General features: G+C 38.1%; 1 protein-coding gene across 1 annotated transcript in view; it reads left to right on the top strand.

Moving 5' to 3' along the window:
• LOC120417243 (protein jim lovell) overlaps window positions 1–27,105 on the top strand; it is a 47,681-nt gene extending 20,576 nt beyond the window's left edge. Inside the window, exons 3-4 of the mRNA XM_039579203.2 lie at window positions 4,991–5,125; window positions 24,964–27,105. Of these exons, the coding sequence (XP_039435137.1) occupies window positions 4,991–5,125; window positions 24,964–25,661 (833 nt within the window). The 3' untranslated portion in view covers window positions 25,662–27,105. The remainder of the gene's footprint in view (window positions 1–4,990; window positions 5,126–24,963) is intronic.
• The last annotated feature ends 861 nt before the right edge of the window (window positions 27,106–27,966 follow it).

The raw sequence follows: 27,966 nt of genomic DNA, 5'->3' as shown, positions 1-27,966 counted from the left end.
CAAGCAAGTCTCTATCAAAAGTTGTGCAAAATTAGTTGTTTAAATAGTGAAAATCAGCAAATTGGATGGAGCTAGGAGCGAGAGCTTGACTTGCCAAACACACGAGAATTTCCCCCTCATATGTCAGCCTGCATACATTTTGCCTTGTTTGCGAGTTTGCCGCAAACAAGTTTGCGAGTGTGGTAAACTGTCAAACACGGAAAAGTGCGAGTTTGTTTGGTTGTTTGCGGTAGTGTAATGGCTCCTTGATTATATAAATTTAAAAAAAATCGTGTTTCAACAAGATTTCATTGAATGTTTCTCTCACCCAGATTTGACCTTAAAATCTAGATATTTTTAGGAGCGATAATTCTACCCAACCCTCCCCAATTCCCCGCCCCACGGGGTACAATTACCAATTTTCCTCATCACCCGTGAGAGGACCACATCATCATCGTACAAAACAAAATGCATACACATCTCCATATAAAAGCCATTTGTCCGAAAATTTAATCACCACTCTCATGGTAACGTAACATTCACAACAATCACCGAAAATGTATCCCTCCTCCTCCTCCAACAGTCCCCTTAAGGGTCGCCTAACGGGCCCGTGCCGGGGGGTGTCCGCGCGCGAGACATTCGGCTGTATGAGAGCAATAAAAATTAAGATATTTCCATTGTTTTAGTGACCCCCCCTTCGGTGTCTCGGGTGGTGTGCGTCTTGAGAAAAAGTAACAACAACAACACACAATGACCATATAAAGATATATATACATATTCATTTTCGTGTTTATATTTGGTGGTTGCATGAGCCCGAAAACATTTCTCAGCGTGTAAGTGTGGGGGGTAGGTCAATCTCTCGCGAAAGAATTCTTCACACACATTCACATTCAACGCAGGAGGAAAGTCACATTAAGATTAGGATCGTAAAAAAGCCAAAAATTTCCCCTCTGGATATCATCTTCATTTCATCTCTGTCTTAATTTTTGTTTTCTGGCCCCCAAATATGACCCCTCGTCGGTGTGTGTGTGTGTGTGTTTGCGTTTTGCACGGAGGAAAAATCCACCGTTAGAAAGTGTGTGTGCACGGGTCGCGTTTCGACGCGGTTTTTATTGGGACGGGAAAATTTTTTGGGCGCTTGTATTTTTCGACGGTCGAATGGAATTATATTCTTTTGTTTTCTGATTGCGACCTCGGGTCCCACACGCACCGCCGAAATGTGGCAGCCGCAATTCCGCGGGGGTCGTTAATGATCCACATACTTATACGAGATGAAAGAGCGGGTGGGGAAGACCCCTCGTTTTGGAATGGAGAAAAATGTTATTTTGCACTGTAATATATGTGAGAGATTTGGAGGGGCCAAAGTGGGCTGATTTTTTTTTTGGTCTGTTTCAATCAAGTTGGTGCCTTTCTCTAAGCCAGGTTTTGTATAGTTTTGTCAACGTAAAATTTAAAAAATTTTAAACATCTAAAACGAAAACTCTAAATATTGCAGTTCATTTTCGAAAAAGATAAATCAAATATTTTGAGTACACATTTGAGCAATTCTCTACGAAATCGGATCGGTCTTTTTTCTTCAATTTTAATTTTTGTATTTTTTAATCCGACTGAAACTTTTTTGGTGCCTTCGGTATGCCCAAAGAAGCCATTTTGCATCATTAGTTTGTCCATATAATTTTCCATACAAATTTCGCAGCTGTCCATACAAAAATGATGTATAAAAATTCAAAAATCTGTATCTTTTGAAGGAATTTTTTGATCGATTTGGTGTCTTCGGCAAAGTTGTAGGTATAGATACGGACTACACTGGAAAAAAATGATACACGGTAGAAAAAATTTGGTGATTTTTTTATTTAACTTTTTATCACTAAAACTTGATTTGCAAAAAAACACTATTTTTAATTTTTTTTATTTTTTGATATGTTTTTGAGGACATAAAATGCCAACTTTTCAGAAATTTCCAGGTTGTGCAAAAAATCATTGACCTAGTTATAAATTTTTTAATCAAAACTGATTTTTTCAAAAAATCGAAATATTGCTCGCAAAATTTTTTCAACTTCAAATTTCGATGTGAAATCCAATTTGGAATCAAAAAGTACTTCAGTAAAATTTTGATAAAGTGCACCGTTTTCAAGTTAAATCCATATTTAGGTGACTTTTTTGAAAATCGTCGCAGTTTTTAATTTTTTTAAATTAGTGCACATGTTTGCACATTTTCGGAAAAAATATTTTTGAAAAGCTGAGAAAATTCTCTATATTTTGCTTCTTCGGACTTTGTTGATACGACCTTTAGTTGCTGAGATATTGCAATGCAAAGGTTTAAAAACAGGAAAATTGATGTTTTCTAAGTCTCACCCAAACAGCCCACCATTTTTTAATGTCGATATCTCAGCAACTAATGGTCCGATTTTAAATGTTAATGTATGAAACATTTGTGAAATTTTCCGATCTTTTCGAAAACATTATTTTCAAAATTTTCAAATCAAGACTAACATTTCAAAAGGGCCAAACATTCAATATTACGCCCTTTTAAAATGTTAGTCTTGGTTTAAAAATTAAAAAAAAAATAAAAATTAAAAAAAAATGTTTTCGAAAAGATTGGAAAATTTCACAAATGTTTCATATATTAACATTGCAAATCGGACCATTACTTGCTGAGATATCGACAATAAAAAATGGTGGGTTGTTTTGGTGAGCCTTAGAAACATCAATTTTCCTGTTTTTAAACCTTTGCATTGCAATATCTCAGCAACTAAAGGTCGTATCAACAAAGTCCAAAGAAGCAAAATATAGAGAATTTTCTTAGCTTTTCAAAAATATTTTTTCCAAAAGTGTGCAAACATGTGCACTAATTTAAAAAAATTAAAAACTGCGACTATTTTCAAAAAAGTCACCTGAATATGGATTTAACTTGAAAACGGTGCACTTTATCAAAATTTTACTAAAGTACATTTTGATTGCAAATTTGATTTCACATCGAAATTTGAAGTTGAAAAAATTTTGCGAGCAATATTTCGATTTTTTGAAAAAATCAGTATTGATTAAAAAATTCATAACTAGGTCAATGATTTTTTGCACAACCTGGAAATTTCTGAAAAGTTGGCATTTTATGTCCTCAAAAACATATCAAAAAATAAAAAAAAATAAAAATAGTGTTTTTTTGCAAATCAAGTTTTAGTGATAAAAAGTTAAATAAAAAAATCACCAATTTTTTTTACCGTGTATCATGTTTTCCAGTGTAGTCCGTATCCATACCTACAACTTTTCCGAAGACACCAAATCGATCATAAAATTTCTTCAAAAGATACAGATTTTAAAACTTTCACATAACATTTTTTATGGACAGCTGCCAAATTTTTATGGAAAATTATATGGACAAACTAATGATGCAAAATGCCTTCTTTGGGCACACCGAAGGCACCAAAAAAGTTTCAGCCGGATTAAAAAATACAAAAAAAAATCGAATGACCGAAATCTCAGAGAATTGCTCTTCTTGTTAAATTTGACAGATTTTATCGTTCTGCCGTAAATTTAAATGCTCATTTTTATTTAATTAAATATTTATTTCCTTTTTTAAACATTTTTTTTAGCACACAAAGGGCTGATATGAAATTCTCATTTTTTTAGAAATTTGTAAGTCACTTTATTTGCAGAAAGCCCGTTATAAATTTTAATATTATTATTTCTTTACCATTTGCAAGATGATTTCACATTTTTGATCGTCAAAATTACAATTGTTTATTTTTTCATGGTATATTTGATGGAATCGGTTCATAGATGACCACATAACTTTTTTAAACAACATAACTTTTCCAAAAGGTTGAAAAAATATTCATACAAGTCGTTTTTATCTACATTTTACGTCAAAAACCAATCCAGCCCGCGGGTTGGACCAATTTTTCACTTAAAACTTACATAAAAACAACCTGCAAAAATATTTGTACAAACTTTTGTTAATGTGTTCACTGGTCATCTGAGAACCCATTCCATCAAATAAACGATGGAAAAATTGGCAATTGCTATTTTGACGATCAAAAATGTGAAAATTAAGCCAAAAAGGTTGGGCAGGCCTGAGTAAAGTCAATACATATATTTGCTCTTTAAGTTTTTGGAAAATTTTGAAGAGAGAAGATATTTAAAAACTTGAAATAAGATAAAAAATTCAGCCAAAGTGCACTAGACTCATAGATATTTGGTTTCAAATTATCATATGAAAATTATATTTTTGTTTTGCAATATTTGAAATTGCTTATCGAAATGTCACAATAATAATAAAATTAAACTGTTTATAATTCATATGAGTGAAATCACTGAACAAAACCGTGAGAACCAAAAAAACCCCGTTCTTTTTTCGACATATTTGTCAGTTTTTGTTTCGAAGAGGGGGAGCGCATCTTTAAATTCATTTCAATTAAAATTGTAACAAGAGAGACTACCGAAAACCAAAACCTCACGGTGGGAAACCCGCGCGATTAAGACGAAGCTCGCGATGAGCTCGTCATAAATTATTAATCACTCGCCAGTGCCTAAGCAGGTGTATCAAGTTGAGCTTTTTGGGAAGAGAATTCAGCTTAAGCCACGCGCACTGGTCAGCTGTAATTATGTGAGAGCCGAGCGCAATAAATCGCCGATGAAAATATGTATGCGTTTTTGGTTTTGGGGGGAGGAGAGAAGGGGATTATCGTTGAAATTGCAGATTTTGGAAAGGTGGAATTTTGGATTTGTTGAAAGCTAAGGCGTGGACAAAGTGCAAAAAAATTACAGGTTCATAAAAGCCTTAAAACTAGAGTTAGTAGTTGACAGTTGACAATTTGACAGGTTGACAGGTTAGTGTTGTAAGAAAAATTTGTACTCACCAAAAATCGTTGAAAAATACTCGAACTAAATCACTTGTACTTACCACTTACCACCGGAACTTAATATCAAAACTTCAGTTAGATTGCATGCGGTATATCATTTCTGAAGTCCGTAATTGAGAAGACATCTAACATTTCAAAACCTTTCTTTACAGTGTTCTCCCTGGACTCGCCGCTCGGTCTCTTCCCGCCGGGGATGGACCTGGGCAAAAACTACAGCCCGCTGATGGAGATGTCCGACCCGCGTGGTATGCACCACGATGGACCTCCGTTCCTGAAACACAAGAAAAGTAAGTACTCCAAACAACTTTGCAGTTAGCTTAAAAAAACTCAAATTAAAAAAAAACACGTTAAAGCACTGCACTGCAGTGGGCTCGTCATTATTATCGATGTAACCTTCCACGGCGGTGTACACGATGATTGAAGAAGCGACTGGTCTGAAAGTTACAACCTTCAAAAACCACGTTTCCGTTCCCCCGAAAAAAATAACAGAAGGCTCTAGACGAAGTTTTTCCCAGCCCCACGTACGACGATGACGAGGATATGAAATTATCGTTTTTTTGCTGCTCCTCACAGTGGAAGCTCATTGAGGTTGGGAAAACGGCGCCGCGGACTCCTCATATTCATAACGATGTTTATAAAACTTACATGTCCCAGAGTGGAACCTCCCCGGGCGTGTCTCCTTCCTACTTTTTGTTTCTGGTCGCCACAGGTTCAAAGTTCGTGGAAATGCTCGTCCTCGTGCGCTTGAACGAAATTTTTGGCAGGGGGAAAAACAAAAAAGCAAGCCGAATTTTTTTTTGGCGGAAATTTGCCCAAATAAAATCGTATGGCGAGCTCATACGAAGAGATATATTTCTGTGGAAGTCTCACTCTGCCCTCCCCTGCCCGGGAGGGAGCCGAGGGAACTACTTTGGGTGGAGTAGCGAGCTCTCTTTCTGTGTTCATAAATTTTCGCCACAAGTTGGCAAAGTGCCTATGAATGCGGTGAGGCTTTTCATCATCTACCACGTAGGGGGAACGAAACTGAACGTAGGTTGGTGATGATATGCCATATGAAAATTGTGGAAAAAGCTTTTTGAAAAGACCTTTTGTGAGCTCCACATGAGGTCGTTATTTTCAAAACAATTTTTTTTAGTCTATTGACAGGTTGACAGAACACCTTCCACTACTTACCCAACTCTGCTTGACGACTTAACGTTAAACTGCTTCTAAACATTTCAAAGTTAAAGTTCTGGAACACTTACATACTACACTTACTCACCTGATTTCGAGAAGTTCCTTTCCATTTGTTTAGGTACCTTGGATTTGAAGTCCGTAATTGAAAGGTCAATTTCGAATTTTTGAATCACTAGCCTTCCTAAACTTCAAATTTGACGTCCGTTTTAGAGGACAGGACTTAACATGAATCGTTTGCATTCATGGTGCAATGTTCTCAAATACAATTATGATACAATGAAATCCAAGATCTTCACACTTTCGCCCAATACCGCATAGAGAAAGCTCATCAAACGCTTTGATGTCCAAAAACCGCGTCGGAATCCCCGCCGAAATACTGCAAATTCCTAACCTAACCAAAGCAACAAAAAAAAAAGCAGATCACCACTCCAACTGCAGGTCGTCGTCATCTAAGACGATCACGATCTTTCCCCTCTTCGCGTGTACAACAATTCGGCGGCACCTCTCTTTAAGCCATCGATCTACAAGCTTTTCGCACGACACACAACCTCCTCCTTTGATCTGGAACCGCCCTTCCCCGGCCATGTGTTGATCCCTCCACCCCCCTCAAACCTTCTGGAATGATATCTGCCCTGTGTCGTGAATTCCAGCATCTCTCACCAGCATCCAGCCGTTTGAGGTTGGTGCCGCGCACTCTTATCTCGCTCGAAACCTCCGACGTTGAAGTCCCTCTCTGAGGGTGAGATGATTAATAATTTCCCACATTGTCATGTGAGCTTGGTGGGATCATTTATCTAACCCCCACCGCGTCAATCGAGCGTTTTATTGCTTTCAAAAGTTTTTCGGCAACCCCCCCCCCTCAAGCTTAACATATGAACTGTGAAGCTACTCCCCAGAAAAGTTACGAGGCAGCGCAAGCTTGTTTGTTTTCGACTTCGTCATCGCGTTCATCGTTAACTCAAGTTTTCAACGTTTATGATCGTAATTCATACCTAATCAGTTAAGGAGAGGAGCAAACGCGCATCTCCCGCTCTTGAGCGTGGGGAGCGATGGCTTTTTTGCGTTTGGCTGATCGGGTTACGATAAAGATGATATGAATAATTTTATCACGAGTTGCGGGTCGTGAAAAATTACGAGGAGGTAGGATTGAGTGATTATGGGAGGGGGAGGGGGATTTTGGGGTTGGGACGAGGTGTGATAAATTGATGCGAGTGAAATTGGCAATTATGGAGGGGCGTTAAAAGTTTGTGTGATGGAATTAGCAGATTGAAGGGTGTGACCTTAAGGACTATGGGTTATTGATTGACTGGTTGACAGGTTTAACTTGTTAGTATTGACTGAGTACTTACCATTTGTCTAAAAAAATCAGCTACTCACACTTTTTGTACTTACCTGAAAGCATCAAACCACCGATATTGCTGTTATAAGTCTTAAGATTTGAAGTCCGCAACTGAGATGTCACCTTAAAATTGTTGTTACTTAGCTTCAAATTTGTTCAGCTTCATAAAACTCTAGTTTTAATTTGATGAAGCTGAAGTCCGTAGTTGAAAGGTTGATGATTTTTGTAATCATTTGGTTTACGATATCGTCACAATCCATGCTCTATACCTAGCTTTTATCGATAACTAACTTGAGTTTTTAATATTTACTGAATTATCATTAGTCTGGAAAATCGGTTTCCAACACTTCATTTCTACTTCCATGAATAGAGTAGGGTGCTTCGATTACCTTCACAATTCTAAATACACATCTAAATTATCTAAGATGATTCAAATATCAGAGAAAAAATGATTTAAACAAGACGAACAAAAAAAACTAGATTTTTTCAAATTATTTATCACGAAAATCAACTTGAAAGACATAAATAATATTGAATAATGTATTTTTGGTTTTTTTCTTCATTTTTTTATAAGGCAAGGAGCTTTTTTATAAGGCACTTAAATGATAAAATCCATACTTGAAAGTTTACCGAACCATTGTACCGCCTGAATTTACAACAGGGTGGCAGCTCAGAACCTATTTTCAATTCCAGACTTTTACCGATTTTTTAAGAGTTCTTCCAAACAAAAAAGAAAAAAAAGTCAACCAATCATCGAACAAAGTATCTAAATAAATTGAAAAAATCAAACTATTGTAATTTTTTTTTAGAAATGAAACATAACAATACGTCCTAAAAATACTTTAAAAATAAAAAGTTTTAAAATACATACAATGTCAAAGTGCATTCGAAAAATCACCAAACATGAAGTAAAATGGTTCAATTGGAAATCAAAAGTTACCGGGAAATAGTTAAAAATAACATCATTTTAAATTGAATTATAAAATTTATGTTTGTCAGAAAACGGTTAAAAATATGATAAAAAAATTATTTGTTGAAAACATTTTATAAAAATCTAATTTTAAAAATTATTTTTTAAATGATCAACCCTCAACAATCCAACCCAACCTCTAATCGGGCTTCGATCTGAAAACCAACAATTTCAAACAATTTTTGATTTTCAAAATGCATAGGAAAGAAGATCTCAATTTTTTTTTTAGAAAATTTGGAAGTTTAACTTGTGTTATGTGATTTCGCCAATATTTTTACAAATGTAATTTTTTAGAGGTCAACTTTAGATGTATTTTTACTAGCATTTCCTATATTTTAAGCAAAAAGAAGTATGCAGTATTTTTGTAGTGTGCCAGACTCTGCCCTACGCATTTTTTTACAATTTAAATGAAAATGGTATTATTGTGTTGCAGAAAACGTAAAAAAAACATGCAAAAAATTGAAAAAGTGACTTAAAAACATGAAAAATATAAATGCAAATGGTTATTATGGTAGTTTGTAGAATAGGCCTAATACTGCCAAAAACGAACAGTAACTAAACAAAATAAATGCAAATTTAATACTAAAAATTAAACAAGAACAAAATAACACAAGAAACCAAAATTTTTTGTTAGAACAAATTTTGATCAAAATGACCTCCTGATCACGGAAAAAAATCTTAAAAGATTTGGACAGTACAGGTTTAATACAATATCAAACAAATATCTTTGATATAGTATTGCTTTGAAACAAGTTTATTCTAAATGTTTGATGAATCACATTCTTTGAACTTATGTGCAAATCATTAAAACATTTAATTTTATAATTTTTTTTCATCATTGATATTTTTTCTTATTTTCAAAGCGTTAAAAATAATTCCATTTATTTCAAATAGAACGTCACACGATTGTATTTTATTCGATATTCAATTTTTTTCCGATAAATGAAAACAAGCTAAAAAATAAAAATATGTGCAATAACTTTATGAATTAGGGTTAAAATTTTGATTGTGATAATTGCTTTTTTATATTAGGCAGATTTAATAGAACGATAACTATTCGATGGTCATAATTGTTGAAATTATGTTCTTTTTTTCAAAATAGCTTTCCTTAAGATTTGTTGTTTTTTAAATTAGTAATTTCTTCCCGAGCAGACGGAAATAACTTGGGAATAAATTTTTTTGTTATTTGAAAATACTAGGCTAATAACATTATATGTTATTTACATTTTTAGTTATTCTTCGAACAAATCTTTGTTATTATTTTTTGTTATTTTAACAACTAATCCGATCATCCCAATAACATTTGGAGATATTCTTCCATAACAAGAAATGTTATTCCAAAGTTGTTTTGGATTTCAACCAATATCAGACCAATAACAAATTTTGTGATGATAACATAAACTGTTATTATACCCTTATGCAAAAATGGATTTTTCAAGAAGATTCCATAAAAATTTCTGTTATTTTAACAGTATTTGTTATAGAAATGGCATGAATTATGTTATTACCGTCTGCCCGGGTTTATAATCCTAGGCGAAAATAAATAAAAATCTATGAATTCATAAAAATTCACATAAAAATCTTAGTCGAATAATAATATAATAATTGTTTATGATCAACCAATATTTAGTGTCTTAAATAGCCCTTACATTCTCAAATAGATAAAACTGAAGGGAAAAACAAGTTTTTAAACAGTTATGCTAAGAATTCCCAACTTTTGACAAAAAAGAAAAACAGAAGTTTCCGATTTTTCCCAATTTCTGGCGTGAGGGGCCACCCTGAATGAATGCTCTTGTTTTTAATATTAGAAGGTAGTGTGAATTCTATTTAATTTATGAAAGAGTTTTTTAAAGTTGATTTTGCCAATAGAAATTCAAATTATGAAAGCTCAGGAATATCTGTTAGTGGTTGATTGTTAAATTGACATTAATGATTTGTTTCGCTGTCTTATTTTTGATGGTCGAGCTTAAAGTACTCTTAAATGATTTTTTTTTAATCCATGATGGCTGCCAAAATGGCGATGAAAACATATCGAAAAAATGTTTTTTTTCAATTTTAAAGGCAATCAAATATTCAAATTTGACTAAATTGGGTCGCTGAACATGAAATAAGTGTATAAAGTAAGAAAATAAATTAAATTGAAAAATTGTGAAAAAAAATCAGAAGAAAAAAACATGAAGAAGTCCCATACAAACCTTTGGATAATCGAACTTCGGATAATCGAGTCTGGACTGTATTTACAAAGCACTTATTATGAAAAATCAGCTTCAATCATTTTTTTGTACTTACCTGAACACTTCAAATCATCTTGACTACTTTCAAATAGATTCAGTAGTATTACAACTATTTAAAGATGAAGTCCGTAATCGAAAAGTCATCTTTTACTATTTAGATACTTGAGATTTCTAGTACGATCTCTTTCAAAGTTACTTAAATTTGAAGTCCGCAATTGTGTTTAGAATCGCTTAAAAGTATCCTTATTTATATTTTACCCCCAAGGTCTGAGGTTTCAAGCTTTTAAAGTCCCACTAAAAATGTCGAAATAAACATTTCAAGCTTGAATTGACAAAGGTGCGATCTTCAGAGGATCACCCCCCAAAAACCTCCAGGTTGGCGCCAATAATTGAGACATTACCGCACCAAAACGACCATTCAATTACTCAAAAACAATCATAAAAGATCAGCTGGGCCAGACCAGACCTTTTGCGTCGACCCCGCGCTCGGAGACCCTGCGGCGATCTCCGATACATTGGCACTTGATGATGGTAATTTCGTCAATATTTGCCTATGGAGAACCTGCAGGTGCCGAGGGGACTTCGAGGGGGCGCCCGATTGATGAATTTTTATCTGATTTTACAAGCTCACCTATCGACGCCACGCCACCCACAACTGGTTCCCCTCGATCTTACCCCGATCGATTGTGCAAAGTTGCTGCGGCTGCGGCCAGAAAGGTTACCTTCCCTATTGGCACAGATCTTGAGCGGGGTGGGGAACCCCGAAACAATAGTCGAGCTGCGCTCGCTCGGTGGTATTTCACCTTTCACGTGCCGTTATTGCACCATTATTTGCATATAAAACTTGATGGTGAGACTGCGATTGGGAAGGGTGGTTACGACCGGGGGTTGAGGAAGGTTGGAAGATCAACCCACCCAAAGCGAAATCGCCCCCCTGCGCACAACACAAAAAACCAACAACGATCAACGATCTTCTTCGTCCTACCACTAATCGAATATATGTTAATCGATTAGTCTATTGGCATATTAGCGTCGGTAATCCGCTGGCGCCCCCTTCTCCGCCGTCGAAGAATGGGCCGTTTTGCGCTGCAGTTTTCGGGATTATTATCTTATTGCCTTGCCTCGCCCCCGGCCATCCCGGGCTCGTATGTTCAACCCCGGTGAGAGGGGCCCATCAAACCAGAACTAATTTGCCTATGGTTCGATTTCTGTGCATCAAGTGGTGGGTGTACCCTCTTCTTCGCTGATCTGCGGGACTAACCGCTTCATTGGAGGAGTCCAGGGGGGAGATCCGCGATGGATTATTGTAATTACGCAACGTTATTGGTCGTAATGATCGATCTGGGGAACGGTCTCTCTCCCCTTGGGGAGAGTCCGGTCCCATTATGTGGAACATACGGTCGAGTTATCGCGATCGCGCAGGAACGTGCGATCCGGGTAATTGTTTTGACATTAAGTTGATGGCGCTGGTGGCACTTGCGCGAGATCCCCGTATTGAGGTCTGCGTAAGCCCCGGCCAGGACCAACGACTTGTTGACAGGTTGACAGAGTTGACAGCACTTGGACACTTTGGGTCGTACTTACCTGAGAGCCTACCACCTTGATCAGCTTCAGGATGCTCCTTTAGGAAGCTCTGAATCTAATCCCACTTTTTAACACTCACTTGGTACTTACCTGATTTCGCTCAAAATTTCCAATTCAGACACCGAGTACTTCAAAGTTGAAGTCCGTAATTGAAACGTCACTTTTCTACACTAACTAGAACTTACCTCAAAAACAAGATCAACGACCTCATTAAAGCCCACCTACCTTCTAGTTGAAGTCCGTAATTGAGGTGTCACTATCGTACAATCCCAATTACCACCAACAATGTATCGTCCGTCTATCAAAAGCATTCCCCACACATTCCTAGGTCCCGAAAACTCACTGACCCAAATCGGGCGGGCGATCAAAGACCACCTCACACTGAAGACATTGAGTCTAAATTGTATCACCACATCACAGAGAACCTCCCGGCAACAATGTTCTCAAACTTGGCGGCGAGAAAGTTCCCACGCGCCGATTCTTCGCGCCGTGAGTGATCGAGGTAATTCAATTGCCCCTCTCGTGTTCGTCCAGAAATCGCGGGCTCCACCAACGTTGTGTCGTGTTCTGCTGCTCACCGGAAGTAACGCGCGATGTAGAGAGGTGGAGAACGTGAACGCTCTCTCGCTGCGCGAGTCTTAATCGAGTCATTAGATCTGGGTGTAAAGTGTATATCATTTCGCGGTTGACGGATTGGGATGGGTGATGGGAAGAAGGGGGGTTTGAGTAGTGTTTTTTGGTTGAAAGCTATAATCATGTGTGATTGAGGTGTTGTCATTAAATGTGGAAATAATATGTTTCACATTGTTTGGAAACAATAGCTCGTAAAATAATGATATCATACAAAAAATTGAGAAATTGTACAATATATTGGTTAATTTTGACAGATTTTTAAGTTTTTTCGATATTGTTATATCTCCTACTGGCATAGTTGCATACATAGTCGTCCTAAATTTCGAATAGATCGACTCTAAAAACCATGTCGTTTTTCAAAATCGGCAAATTTTGACAGGGTCGTTCCTAATTTTTTTTATTAGGACGACAATACAAGTCAAAATAAGTCTTTTGGATCGTAATCAGAACAACGCATTGAGCTGACTTTTTCAGAACAAAAACTTTTTTTCTTCATTTGATATTTATCTTTCATTCTCTGCCAATTTCTTGAGTAGTCCTTATCTCAAGTAAGGTCTATTTTTTTTATTTTATTAATAACTGTTAACACTTTTTGACTGATTTTAACAGTGTCGTTGCAACTTGCTTAATAGAACAAATGATTTTTTCGATGAATAATTGCAATCCTAACTATCTTACCATTTTCCATTTTGTTTCATCCTTTTTAGCTAATTTTGAATTGAATCGATTAGAATAATCATGCAAGTCAAAACTTACTTATTTTAAATGTGTTTCTTTAAAGTTTAGCATTTTTTCATCATTTTCATTTATGGACTTGTTTTGGAAGTGTCGTACTGATTATCAAATATGTGATTGATTGCTCAATAATTGTATGCTTTTTTTGTTATCGTCTAAAATTATTTATTCTTTTTTCTTGACTTTTTAAGTAGAATCGTACTTTTATTGCATTAGGTCGACAGCACAAGTTTAAAAATACCATGTCAAGCGTTTTCACATTTTTTTTTAATTTTCGAATTTGTTTATCACCTGCTTAAGCTTTTTTAGAGTGTCGTCTATATATTTGATTAGGCTGACAACTTAGATTTTTGGTCAACTATTACTGGAATTTGATATTATTAAGCATTTGGTTTTGTTTATAAAATTTCATTCAATAATTTCTGACGAGTTGGCCTAATCTGAATTTAGGACGACAAATTATGATGTTTCAAATTAGCTAAATTTGTTTTGAAAACACGAAAAAAAAATGGACATGACTCCTGGGCGAAAATGAATTTCTGATTGCTATCCAGTGACAACATGGTCTTCTGAAGCCCAGCTTTAAAAGACTCTGTTGTCCTAGGATGATTGACAAATTAATTGGTTGACAGATTGACAGGAACAGCATTCCACTAATATCACTCTTAATCACTTTTCACTTCACATCAATTAATCACGTCAACTTCGTTACCTACCTTGAGTTTGATGTCCTTAAATGAAATACATATAAAAAAAATAAAAACTTACCTGCTTATTGTATTACTTAACATCAATTTGGTCATTTATCAGCTTTTAGTACATTGACGTTGAAGTCCGTAATAGAGATCATCAATGCAAATTTTCTCAAAATCGTAATACAAGAGTCCATTCTGTTTTCATGTCAAATTTTATGCCCTAAAATTGAGCACTTTATGCCAGTTTCTTGCAAGTTGACCTAATCTTTGCGTCAAAATTATTGGTTAGATCGACTCTCCAAAACTACTCATTTTACTCGTTTTCATGACCATTTTTTATCATATTTTTAGGGTTTCACAACTCATTGAAGCTTGAACAGTGAAGTCGTCCCATTTCTTAAATTATAGTTTGAGCACCATCAAATTCTGGAAGCTTAAAAAAGTGAAGTCGTCCTAATTGGAAATTTGGTCCTTTCTCTTAAATCTGCTAGTTATACTTAATTTTCATGATCAATTTTGATCATTTTATTAGCGTTTCACCACCATCAACTCTAGGAAGTTAAATCAATAGAGTCGGCCTAATTGTTGACTAGGTTGACTCTCCTAAATATGTTAGTTATACTCAATTTGAATATCAATTTGGATCATTTTCATTTCACAACACCAACTCCCGGAAGCTCCGATCACCATCTAACTCCCAAAACCCAACAATGTTATACAAATCGTCTTTCATCACCCCCTCACCGCCAATTAGATCTATTGCCGAATCCCGGAATCTCTCACCGTCACTCACCGATACCGCAGCGATTATCCGCGCGCAGATCTGGCCACCGCACACAAACCCCTCTCAAATTACACGTTCGCCGTGCAGATCATCTCCCCGAAGAAGAAGTGTCTAGCCGGGGTCTAGGCAAAACCAAAACCGAAACGAAACCGTCGACCAAGTCGACAAACGGCAGCAGCGCCCGCGCGATAATAAATTATCATTTTATTCTTTTCTGATGTGATTTATTGTCGGTTTTTGTGTGTTGATACCGAGACCAGCTTCTGCGCGGCCAGACCTTGGACGACGACGACGATGCTGCTGCTACAATTCAGAGGTTGAGACCACTTTGGAAGCTGGTGGTGGAGGCCGGTTATGATACATGGTTTTGATTCACTGTGACAACCTGACTAATAATGGGCCTTTCCGCTCAAGCTTTGATGTGATGGTCGTTGGTTAATTCCATTAGTGCGCGATGGTTGATTTGTTTACGGTTTAAAACAAGGCAACATTGCGGCAACTTGGTCGCGCAGGTGTGGTTGAGTAGGTGGAAAAATATTAAAAAAACATAACTATGCTTCTTGCCCGCGACACATTTCGGTCAGTGTGGTTTTTGAGAACCTCAAACGCAACACGTGAACACCGCAGAACATTATCCGGTCCAGCGAGCGAATCAATCACCGAGTTGGGGTCTGATCTTGTAACAGAAAACAGAAGCATTGACCTAGCGCGGAAGAGTTGGTGCCACCCAAGGAGGACGGCGACGCCGGTGAAGGCGTAGATTGCGGGAACACAAGTTGTGACAAGATCGCGTTCTAGGTCCTCAAGGTCCCCGCAAAAGTGCCGAAAGTGATCATGCGCCGGAGTTGTCATCGTGCGATAAACGGTAGTAGTTGGGAGGGAGTGATTAATTGAAGCATTAGAATGTGTGTGGTCTTTGTTTTGAGTTAGATTTCGGGGACATGAAGCGCGACCTTGGTTGCGTTAGATTTTCTCACGGAACGACGAAAACATGGCTTTTGGGAGTGATTATGTGGGTAGAGCGAAGACTATTAGTCGTCTAACGAAATCGAAATAAGATTGTTTGATAGGAATTTTCAAGCTAGCTCTGAGTGTCGACCTAATCGCAAGTTAGGACGACATCCTCGAGTTAGGTTGATTTTTTTCTGGAAAGATGAGTTATTATGAAGTCGACCTAAAGCAATTTTTGGACGACACATATTAGCTGCATCAATCACTGGTGACAGATTGACTGGTTGACAGAAATGTACTTACCATTTCAATTATTCAGCTTCAACTTTCACAATCTAGTTACACCCAGGCACTTCAAATTTCTACTCTGCTTTTCAAAGTACCCAGAGTTTGAAGTCCGTAATCGCAGTCCAAACCTACCTTCTAAAATGCTCGAAAATCTCACTTACCTTTTTAAAAATCAATCACTTCTAAACATTAATCTATTCTTCCAAGCTTTCCAGTACCTTGAGTTTGAAGTCCGTAATAGAAGAGTCTTTTGGATGTCGTTTTGATGACATCCAAAATCAATCATTTAATGATTGCCAAAATGGTAAATTTGAAGCATCTTTTTACAGTCGTTCGAATTGATAATTAGGACGACTTAATTTTTAAAGAAAAAGCTGTTAATTCAAGCATTAAAAAAATTGCAACCACTTCAAAGACATTCCTCGTAAAAAATCTCAGCTCAATCCAACCGAAAAAAATACCTTCCGAAATTCAGCCCGCCAATGAACGTCAGTTGTAAACAACTTTACCCCGGAAACCGATCTCTTTTCAGTCGGGAAGTAACCCGAGAAAAGTTTTCACCTACGCTTACAAAAATCCTCTAAATTGCAATGAAAACTTTTCACAGCTCCCCGCCCTCAAACGTGAGTCTCCCTTTAATGACACACGTTGCACATCATCAAACATACTGAGACGACCTTCCCGCCAAAAAATCACAGTCCTTCTCACGCATCAGGACGACTGACTTGACGACTAGTAGCGATTTAACGCATCCTGATAAACTCTCTCGAGCGCACATCCGCTTCCGCTAGAAATCGAGATATTCGAGCACAAACTTTCGCAAGCGATCCCTACATGAACTTTAGTGGGAGTTGTAGGTGGTTGGAGGTGTTCAAAAGGTTTTATTTTGAAATGTAAAGAGCTTGTCGAACTAGTTTAAAATTAAGTTGCCAAAAGTTATTTCAGTAGAAATCAATAGATTTTGGGCGTAAATATCAGTGAGTCGTCCTTGTTTCAAAAAAAATCTGACAAAAAAAAGACTTTAAGCAGCCAATTTTGAGGTCAAATACCCATGAGTTGTCCTAATTTCAAATTAGGTCGACATGCCAATGTATGTTTCAAAAGCCTTCAATTTTAAATCTCAGATTTCAAGTTTATGTTGTCATGTCGACCTTATTTGAAATAAGGTCGACTCATTGATATTTGACTTCTGAAGCATAAAAACCTTCTAACTTTCGAATTTGATTGCTTCAAGTCATTTAAGTTTCAGTTTTCGTTCATGATAAGCATAAGCTTAAGCATAGGTGCCCACCCGCAGTTGCTACTCCGTTATTGACCTGGACCTCCAGAAGTTACATCCACGAGCCGTGGAAGATGAGTGGGAGTTATCTTTCCTCGCTTCGCAACTTCTCAAAGGCCCCTATCATGCTGATCAATACCGGCGCCGGCCACGACCAGTCGTAGGGTCACGGGAAAGTGGATGGGAATGTTAGTCCGATACTTGAGTGATAGTTTCAGTTTTCGTCCATGAATTTTAAAAATAGATCGACTCGCCAAATAGGTTTAAAACAGCGAATTTAAAAGTCCAATATCAATGAGTCGTCCTACTGTCATATTAGGTTGACATGCCAAATTTTGTTTCAAATAATTCTGAGGCTCAAAAGCCTTCAATTTCAAATCTCAGATTTATTTCAAGTATATTTTTGTCATGTCGACCTTATTTGGAATTAGGTCGACTCATTGATATTTTCTTTCTAAAGCTTGAAAACCTTCTAACCATTAAATTTGATAGCTTCCAAGACATTAAAGTTTCCCAATGTGCTGTTTAGAGCATATTTTGGTGTGTCAACCTAATGTTAAAATATGGACGACTGACTGACGTCAAATATAAACCCAGAAAACATGGTTATATTTGTTTAGGAATTGCATCAATGATAATAATTTAGTCGGTGGTGAGTCGACCTTTTTGAAAAAATGGGAAAACTTACTGATATTTGTCTCCATTCGACCTAAACCAAAAATGGGACGACTCACTAATATATGCTTAAAAAAGGTGTCATAGATCTGCAAAAATTTCTTATTTTGTGAGGATTTAATGATAAGTTTTGAAATTTTGTTTTGTAAGCATAGTTTGGTAAGTCGACCTTATTGAAATTTAGGAATGTTCAAATTCTTCAAGTTCAACATGAACCAAAATTAGGAAACTTGCAAATTTTAGTTTTGAAACAAAATTTTTGTTTCAGAATTGATGAAAAGTATTTGTATTTGATGTTTGAAGCAACATGTTTTTTAAGTCGACCTTGTTAAAAAAAAATAAAATAAGACAACTAGCTGATATTTGCCTCTAAAAGCCTGTAAAGCTACTTATCTCAGAATTAGGTGATTGAAAATTAGTTTGGTTAGTCAAATGAGGTTAAAATAGAAAGACTTGCTTATATTTGCTTGGAAATCACATAATAAATTTTAAATTTTGTGAACTACTTTGAATTCTCTGAATCTTGTAATCTCATAATTTGTTGCTATAGAATTAGTTTGGTAAGTCGACCTTATTCAAAAACAGGACGACTCACTAATATTGACTTAAAAATTGCATCTAAATTCGTCAAATATCTTATTTTTGTCTAATTGGAGAAAATATCTCAAAAATTGGCTGTTTCAAGCAAGTTTTACTTAGTCGTCCTAATGAAAATGGAAGAATCATAGATATATGTTTCAAAAAGCTTAGGCCTCTTGTAAACTCAGAATTTGGTGCTGGAGAAAAAGTTTGTTAAGTGCACCTAATTCAAAAATAGGACAGTGATCAATGAACATCAAATTCCTGAATTTTGTTGAACTTATGGAAAAATCTTAGAATTGGCTTATTTTTATAAAATGACCTAATTTAAGTTTTGAAAGACTCTCTGACATTTGCTTCAAAAATCTTAAGACATTTTCAATCTATGAACTTTATGTTTGAAGAATAGTTTGTTATGTCGACCAAAACCAAAAATAGGACGACTCACTGAAAATTGCTTAAAGATAAGATTGCATTGAGACTATTAAATTTCTGAATTTGACTGCTCTTGCGGAAAAGTCTTAGAATTTGCTAATAGAAGCTTATTTTGGTAAGTCGACCCAAATTAAAAATTAGAGCGACTCTATGAAAATTGCCTCAAAAATTTTGTTTAAAAATTGCATCAAATTTCTTTCAAATATCTTAAAATTTCTGAATTTGGTAAAATTGAAGGAAAAGTTTAACTGTTTAACTTTAACTGATTTTACTGTTTTTCATTAGGTTTAAAAAGGTTGATAAGTTAACTTCTAATTTTTAAATTGGGAATATTAAGAACATTTTAATAATCACAAATATTATTAGGACGACTTACTTACTGGAAAATATCCTAAATTGATTGTTTAAGAAAAGCAAGTCAAACGGATTAAATCCTAAATAAGGACGACTTAAAAAAAATTACACATTGTTTCAAGAATGATTTTTCAGCGTAATTTTTCGAGCACCCCCAACTCACACATCACGAGCACCATGCACGAGATCCGAACGACGATAAACTTTTTTGATTTTGTAACTCGCACAGTGTCTCCTCGTCAGAAGCTTGTGCAGCACGCCAGGAGTACGGTGTGTAATCCTTTTCGCATACTTCACTTCAGCCCAGCATGCTCGCCCGCGGGCAGGAGGGAGAGCCCCAAACAATTATTCCAAAGCATCAAAACATTTAGAGAGAGAAGATTAACTTTTGAGCAGAGCATCTTTACGCGATGCACTCGGGAGGAAGTGGTGGCCCAAAGATGAAAGAGAGCCAACACATTGCGAAAACCGAGTTTTTCCTCCTCGTCGTTTTTTTTTTTTTTGCTGTTTCTTTCTACGTTTTGTGGGTTATGCCACACAACCCCGGTTTTATTTTGCCGAGCTTCATTCAACCGTTTTTCGGCTGTTCGATTTTCACCTGTTTTTTCCCTCCCTCGTCGCGACCAGGAGTGCGCTTGTTTCTGCTTGCCATTCAAAGTGGTTGCTTTATTTTTAAAATTTCGATTAAACAATTCCACCGCCGCTGGAGACCCCCCCTTCTTACCTTCTGTTTTCGGTTTAAAAGTGGGGGGGCATTGCGGTTCCCACCAGCCTCGTTGTCTGTGTCGCAAATATCGGTAGCCATGTGCAACGCGCATAACCTCACAACTGCAGAGGTACAGACAAGGTACGTTTGAAACACGGTATCGTGTCGTTTGAAGCAAGGAAAAAAACGTATCTTTATGATAGCTCTATATGAGTGTGTTTATTGTCTAGTTGACACGGCGTTGACAGGTGAGTTGCTTTTATGCAATCGATTTTGTTGTTTTTGAGCGTGCTCGACATCAAATTAAGGACGTTTATGGATGGTGACAAGGATTGACTCAAAGTTATGAGTTCAAAGAATGCGAAATTAGCTCGATTTGTTCTCGAAATCTTGAAAAAATGGACATGACCCCTAGGCGAAAAGGGATTCTTGATTGCTATCCAGTGACAACGTGGTCTTTTGAAGCTTAGCTCCAAAAGACTCAGTTGTCCGAGGATAATTGACAAATTGACTGGTTGACAGATTGACAGAATCAGCTTTCCACTAATAACACTCACTATCACATTTCACTTCACCTCAATAGTTCTCATCAGCTTCGTTACCTACCTTGAGTTTGAAGTCCGTAACAGAGAATACTTTCACTGTTGTAAACACTTACCTGATTACTGTAGCACTTCACATCAACTCAGTCATTTTAACTTTTCAGTACCTTGAAGTTGAAGTCCGTAATAGAAGAGTCAATCGACATTTTCTCAAATCGGTCTTTTCAAATGTCCCAAACCAAGCCAACCGTGTCCTCTCAACGAGGGCAGTCCAATTTTGGACCACTCCCAAATTTCCCACCACCATCAAGCCCCGTTTCTAGCGCCATCGATAACTGCTCTCGCGCGGCTAGTACAAATCAATTACCGCAAAACTGTCAGCTGCGGCATCCGCCGCAGAGCAAATCTATTTTCCTTTTTGGATGACTAAATCTCGATTCGACTTGAGTCACCAGCGCACGGAATTAGAGCTAGGTTTCCCAAAAAAAATAACCCGTAGCCGAGTAGCAACCGCCCAAAAAATCATTATAAATAATGTTTTCTTGTCTTGCCCACCCCGTCCGCAAATACAGAGAAAAAAGCCCCGTTCGAGTATTGTTTCAATTTCGCTGTCAAAAATCGTGATTCTTTATGCAATCGGTTGTTATTTCGTTTAGCTTTGAGCCCGCGTGCCACCTCTTCCCCCTCTTAACAGTCGTTGAAGTCGCTCTTCAAGCTGAGTTTGATTTGGAACTTTTGAGGAATTGTGATTTTTTGGAAATTTCTGTAATTTCTAAACTTCGAAATTCTCAAAAATGAAATTGATTTTTAGACAAGATATCTATACCTTGAGGTCCGTTTTAGAAGTGATTTTGAAAAAGTTTAACTTTTTTTTCAAAATTTTCGACCAAAACCGCTCCACTTACCCCTATTGCTCCCGAATCGTAACCCGTTGACTGGTTCTAATTTTCGTTCGTTCGTTCGATGTTCATTTCCCAATCACGAGACAACTACAAATTTCGGGGGGAAACGCAACCGTGTCTGGCAACCTGACCTGCTGCTCAACTGCTGCCAGCGGGGGTGTGGGAAAATGGCTGCAATTTAAAGTCCCCCGTCTCTGCTCCCCTTAACATGAACGCTGCGCCACTCTTGTGTCACTCTGGCCAAATTTTGGAGGTGTTTGCTGCTCGTTTGAACAGCAAAAAAAAAAGTCGGGAAGTACCAACCTGCTTGAGGCCAATTGCTCTAACCGATTCGTGTGATTTGACAAATGTTGGGTCGTGCGAATTGGCGTTCTTTTTGCTGGCTTGGAACGCCGCAGGGGTAACAGTTTCGCGAAAATATTTCGTGCTGAGGGGTAAGTGGGTCAATTTGGGGTAAACTGACTTGATTTTGGGGAATTTGTTGGGAAGGGTGAGGTAGTAGCAAAGAAGAGACTGGTAACAGTTTAGTTTAGCCTTTCTTCTAATGCTAGTCTTAAACTATGACAGAGTGACAGAATTGACATTGACAGAAACTGCGTCATCACTGTCTGTTTCACTTAACAATTGTACTTACCTCTTACACTATCCCTACACATCAGCATCGCTGCTACCTACCTTAATTTGAAGTCCGCACTACCTTACCTGTGTACTCTAACATTTTACATTTTAATTATTAGATATCTCGATTTTAGTACCTTGATGTTGAAGTCCGTACTTGAGAAGTCGTTATCTCGAATATTTGCAAATTGACGTCCGTATTTTAAATCTCCCTTTCAAAAAGATTTTTTGTGACTACTCTGTTGCCGTTGAAATAATTAGACAGATTTATCCAGACTATGTAACAGTTTCTCCTACCAATTGAGGGTCTTGCCTGGCGCCAATCGAACCTAGTTAAGCAACATCCATATCAAAACCCACTTCAAGATCATTGGCCCTTCCCAACTCTTGCCCATTCATCTTTCCCAGTTCATAATCTTCCTCAAAACGCAAAAGGGAATCAATCAACACCTTTCCCCTCACTCCAGAAAACGCTTAAGAGGAAACCGCCAAAATTCCGCAAAAGCTCCCCAAAACAAAAAAACACTCCCGCCAGCATAATCCAATCAATTTCCACCCACATACGAGAATCAATCGGCGGCGCCGCCGCCACTTCCACTATTACACACATGCAGAAGCCGCCCATCAATTGCCCAAAGCGTTGTCCAAAAACATACAATTAACCCCGCGCGGGGGGAAGCTGCCCGCAATTAGAGGCCGCGATGATGAAATTTGAAGAAACGGTTTCCTCAGCGCCAAAGGTGAGAAAATCATATGATTCTGCACGTGGTGGCTGCACCTGAGCTTCATTGGAAAACCGCAAACGTAAAGTGCTTCCTCGAATGGTGGAATTCCTTTGGGCGATTGATAAGAGCGTGTATTAAATTTGACGGAGCAGCAGAGGCAGCGCCAGGAAGTACTAACGTTTCGACGTTCTTTTTGCTTGAGGTTAGGAACGTTTTAGTGTGCGTAATTGTTCTGTAACGGAGTTTGATTAAAGAGTGCGGACCACCGGAGCAGATATCTGCAATATTACGCCAACAAAAATCGGGCATGAGTCCTCCACGAAGTCATGGAATAATAACTGTCATCGATATCAAATTTCCATGAAGCGAAGCTTCGTAGAAATTTGATAGTCGATTGACTGTTGACAGATTGATTGGTTGACAGATTGACAGCTTCTACTTACCATGTTCCACAAGGCTCCATTTCACACTTCACACACTTTCTTCCGTACTTACCTTTATCCTAACAATAAACACATTTTTCACCACACTTCACATCAACTTCTTTGTTAGGATTACTAGGTACCTTGATGTTGACGTCCGTAATAGAGACGACCACTTCACACTTTACAGTTTTCTTCAGTACTTACCTCAATCCTAACAAAAAACACATTTTTTATCACACTTCACATCAACTTCTTTGTTTTGATTACAAGGTACCTTGATGTTGACGTCTGTAGAAGAGATGACGATTAGTTTTCTTCAGTACTTACCTTGTATAACTTATCACTTATTAAGATCGCACTTCACATCAATTTCTCCACATCGATTAGTAGGTACCTTGATGTTGAAGTTCGTAATAGAGATCAATGAGTACTTCGATTCTGACGTCCGCATTCGAGATGCCCCTTCCAAACCTCCTAGTAGCAATTATTCAAATCAAGCGCGAAGGTGTAAACTGCACATGCTCTCCGTATCCCCAGAGTGGGGGCACGTGGGGGCCAAGATTAATGCCACTGCAGCAGCACTACCCCAAGCAGCGCGACAAATTATCCTCCCCATATAGCAACCAACATGTTGCTGCCTGCTCATGAGAGATTTTTCATGTTTCGTTTGCTTGTGAGTCATCTCCCCTCTTCTTCTCTTCTCCGGAAGGTTTGGCTGTGCTCCGCAAGTCGTGACTCCAGCAAACTTTTCAATCGTTTGGGGGGTGGGTCCAAAGTTATTTTTTACTGATGCCCTCCGCCTCTTCGTCGCTGAGGCGACCCTTGAAGAGTTTTTGGACCTCGTGGAGGAAGAAAGTAGTCAAATTGTCCAATTAGAGCGAACAAGCACCGAATTAGGCGTTGACGGTATTAATTACTGATGTCAGCGTGCGGGGGATTTGACCGGTTATGATAGGCATCAGTTCGGGATTGCAGCGGGAGGTCCCGGTCGTGATCCGTACTGGATGGTGATCTCGTGACCTTAGCTGTTGAGCTTAAAGATATCAGAGCATGAGGTTGTGCCTCAAAAAATTTGACAATACCCCAAGGCAAAAAGGGTTCATAACCATAACCAGGGACAACATCCTATAATGAAGCTACGCTCCAAATGGTTTAGTTGTCCTTGGACATTTGACAAATCACAAATACATCAAAAACGAATTTTCAAGAAGAAAAATTTGTTTAATCGATGTTTTTTGACAGGTGACAGATTGACTGATGCTACTTACCACTTAAACCGCATCACAGCAACATTTCACTTCGATTTTTTCACTTCACCTTAATTGGTTTCACAATGTTGAAGTCCGCAATCGGGACGTATTCCGTACTTACCTGATTAAAATCACTTCTTAAACACTAACACCGATCACTTCACAGCGATTTGGTCATCAATTCCCTCTGCTCCCTCGATGTTGACGTCCGTAATAGAGAAGCTAACCATTTTTTTTAATTTCCAGTGAACCGACCAAAGGGCCAGCACTCGGCGCCACGTGGAGGACCCCCGCGATCCTGGACGAACGCTGAGCTAACCGAAGCACTCCAGCACGTGTGGAACAAGAAGATGACCACCAGCCAGGCTTCGCGCATCTTCGGCATCCCGTACAACTCGTTGCTGATGTACGTGCGTGGCAAGTACGGCAAGAGCTTGAAGCTCGAACAGCTGCGCAAGGACTGTATTAGCGGCCCCCCTATCGAGCTGCTCCAGATGGGCATGAACAATAACGGCGGCAGCGGTAAGGACAAGAAGGAGGGCTCCGACAAGGAGCAGGGTTCCGACGGACGGTCCGCGTCCTCGAACAACGGCGGCCCCGATCAACGCGGCGGTCCCCGATCGGCGTCCTCCGAGCCGGAACTCCTCTCCAGTCCGAACCCGCTCTTCAACCCGTTCCCGCCCGGATTCTACCCGGACTTCCCGGGCGGCTTCCCGGGACTCCCGCTGAGCATGCTGAACCTGCTACCGCCGGATCGGCACGCACCCCCGCACCACCAACTCCCGCTCGGCATCGACGAGGACTGCAAGAGCGACCGCTCCAAGCAGTCCCTCGACGACGACTTCCCCCAGCCGCTGGCGCTAAACCGGGGGTCCGGGCTCGAGGCCGGCCCGCGGGACGCGGACAGTCGGCGGGAGATCTACCAGCAGAACGGCCAGGACTAATATTTGTACTTTCTTGACCGCCTCAAGGCACTGCCACGGTATCCCAAGTGGGTGGGTTGAGAAAGTGAGAGCGAGCGAGCGAGCGAGTCATGCTGGAGCTGCAACAACAACAACAAAAACAAACCGGCTGTGTGATATATAACTGAGAGAGACGAAGGAAGGGTGGGCGAAAGTGAGACGGTTCGCGTCTTGGCTAAAGCTTGCGGCGAAAGGCCAAAGCTCTCTCTCTCGCGAGCGTGTGTGATTGAGAGTGACACATGCAGAGAGAAAAACTAACGAAACGTGATAGTGGTTAGGTTTTTATTGTAAAATATTTTTATTTTGACGATTCCTATTTAGTTTTGTTTTTACTTTGAGTATATTAGTTAAATCATTTTATTTAAAGCAATGTTATCGTAGAACAAATGCAATATTTTATTTTAAAACGCAATTACTTGTAAGTTTGTATAAAAAAAAAAACCTATTTTATTTTGATCACATACACAACTTTGGGGCAATATTTAAAACAGTGGCAACAGAAAAGAAACGACGAAATGTGCGAATAGTAAGCGAATTAAAAATCACGCACACACCAATATTTAAATTAGATTTACGTTTACACAAGTTTCAAGTTTTAACGGCGCGCGTGACTTAGTTCAGCAAACAAGAAGATGGTGCTTTATGGAATACACACAAACACATAAATATATTTTAGTTTAAGTTTTTAGTTTTTGTCAACAAACGCGAATCTGATGAAAGCCAAACGTTTTATTTTTTTTCCTGAAAACAAAACGACCACAATTGTAAAGATGCGACGAAGAGTGCGAACTACAAACACACAGAAAAATACAGAAATACACACAAACACAATAGAACTAACTAATTAAGATGATGAACAAACGTGCTTCCTGAGTATATAAGTTAAAGTATAAGTTTTAAACATCCATTTACAGTGAATAAAGCGGATCTAATTGAAACAGGTGTTACACACACACAGACAAACACATGAACAAACATGTCACAGAATAATTTAAACATACTACAATAGCTAATTTATTTAAAACAGAAGAGAAAATCATAACGCATAAGTGAGAGGCGTAGTGCTGAGATATCGTAACCGCGAGCAGTGTTTTAGAAATCTTCTTTATTTTATTTTTTGAGTAGTATAATTTCTATATTTTTGTTGACGACGACGCAGAAGAAGAAGACATATTTTTACCACCAGGCAAACCGTCCCTATTATGTAGTTATGTTAGTATTATTTCTCACCACCTCGGTATAAACGAAATCACAACACACACATTCCAAGAAAAAACAACTTTAATGTTTTAATGTAAAAAATACTTTAGTTTTCTGCACCCCCCGTCAAACACCACCAACCCGCAGCATACTTCCAAGAAGAAGCGACAAAAAAACGACAACAGTATTAATCAAATAAATGGAAAATGCAAATTTTTACACGAGACTTTTTTCGGTTGTTTTTGTTTGTTTTATTTGTTTATTATAATTTCACCCTCCTTGTTTTGAATATTTATTTTGTTTATAGACACTCTCTCACTCACACATAAACACACACAAAACACTCAAGCAGCCAGAATCAATAAAAGACTGATCAAGCCCCTCCCCCCCCCATTTTATGTTACTTTGAGAATTTTAGTTCTACGGAAATCAGGGTTGTTATGGAAAAGGTTACTAAATATGAATTTAAAAATCAAATGTAAATTTTGCATTTTTACTTTACCTAGCTTGCCTGAACTCAGTTTTGTGGCTTTTTAGATTCAAAAATTTTATATTTTTTTTATTTTCATCAAAATGAAAAAAAAAAGGTGCAGGTGGTTATGTTCTACATGACCAATAGGACAAAGAACTTTGTACAAAACTCCTAAAAAATATTCTATTTTATTTTATATTTTTAAAACATTGCCTATGTATTTAATCCTAAATAATTTATTCCTATAAAATGTTTTCAATCTTTGGCACCTCTGTGGAAATAAATTGCCAAAACAAGTATGGTTCGGAAAATGTCCAATCAAAATGGTAATTTTCATGTCCAGTATCAAAAACCATGAATTTTGGTACCCATATTGCCCCAAGTCGAATAGTTCGATTAATGTCCCCCCGGTAGAACCTTCCCGAGGGCAATTGCCACTCCGGGTGTGGCCAATCCGGTCAAAATGGCCATTTTCATTACCAGTTTAAAAAACCATGCATTTTGATACCCATATTTCCCCAAGTCGTATGGTTCGATTAATGTCCCCCTGGTAGAACCTTTCCCAGGGCACTGACCACTCCGGGTGTGGCCAATATCCTATAAATGTGGTCCCAA

This window comes from Culex pipiens, chromosome 2 (genome assembly GCF_016801865.2).
Source record: "Culex pipiens pallens isolate TS chromosome 2, TS_CPP_V2, whole genome shotgun sequence".
Classification (NCBI taxonomy): Eukaryota; Metazoa; Arthropoda; class Insecta; order Diptera; family Culicidae; genus Culex; species Culex pipiens.
The sequence above is the reverse complement of the archived record's forward strand: the minus strand, read 5'-3'. Positions and strand labels throughout refer to the sequence as shown.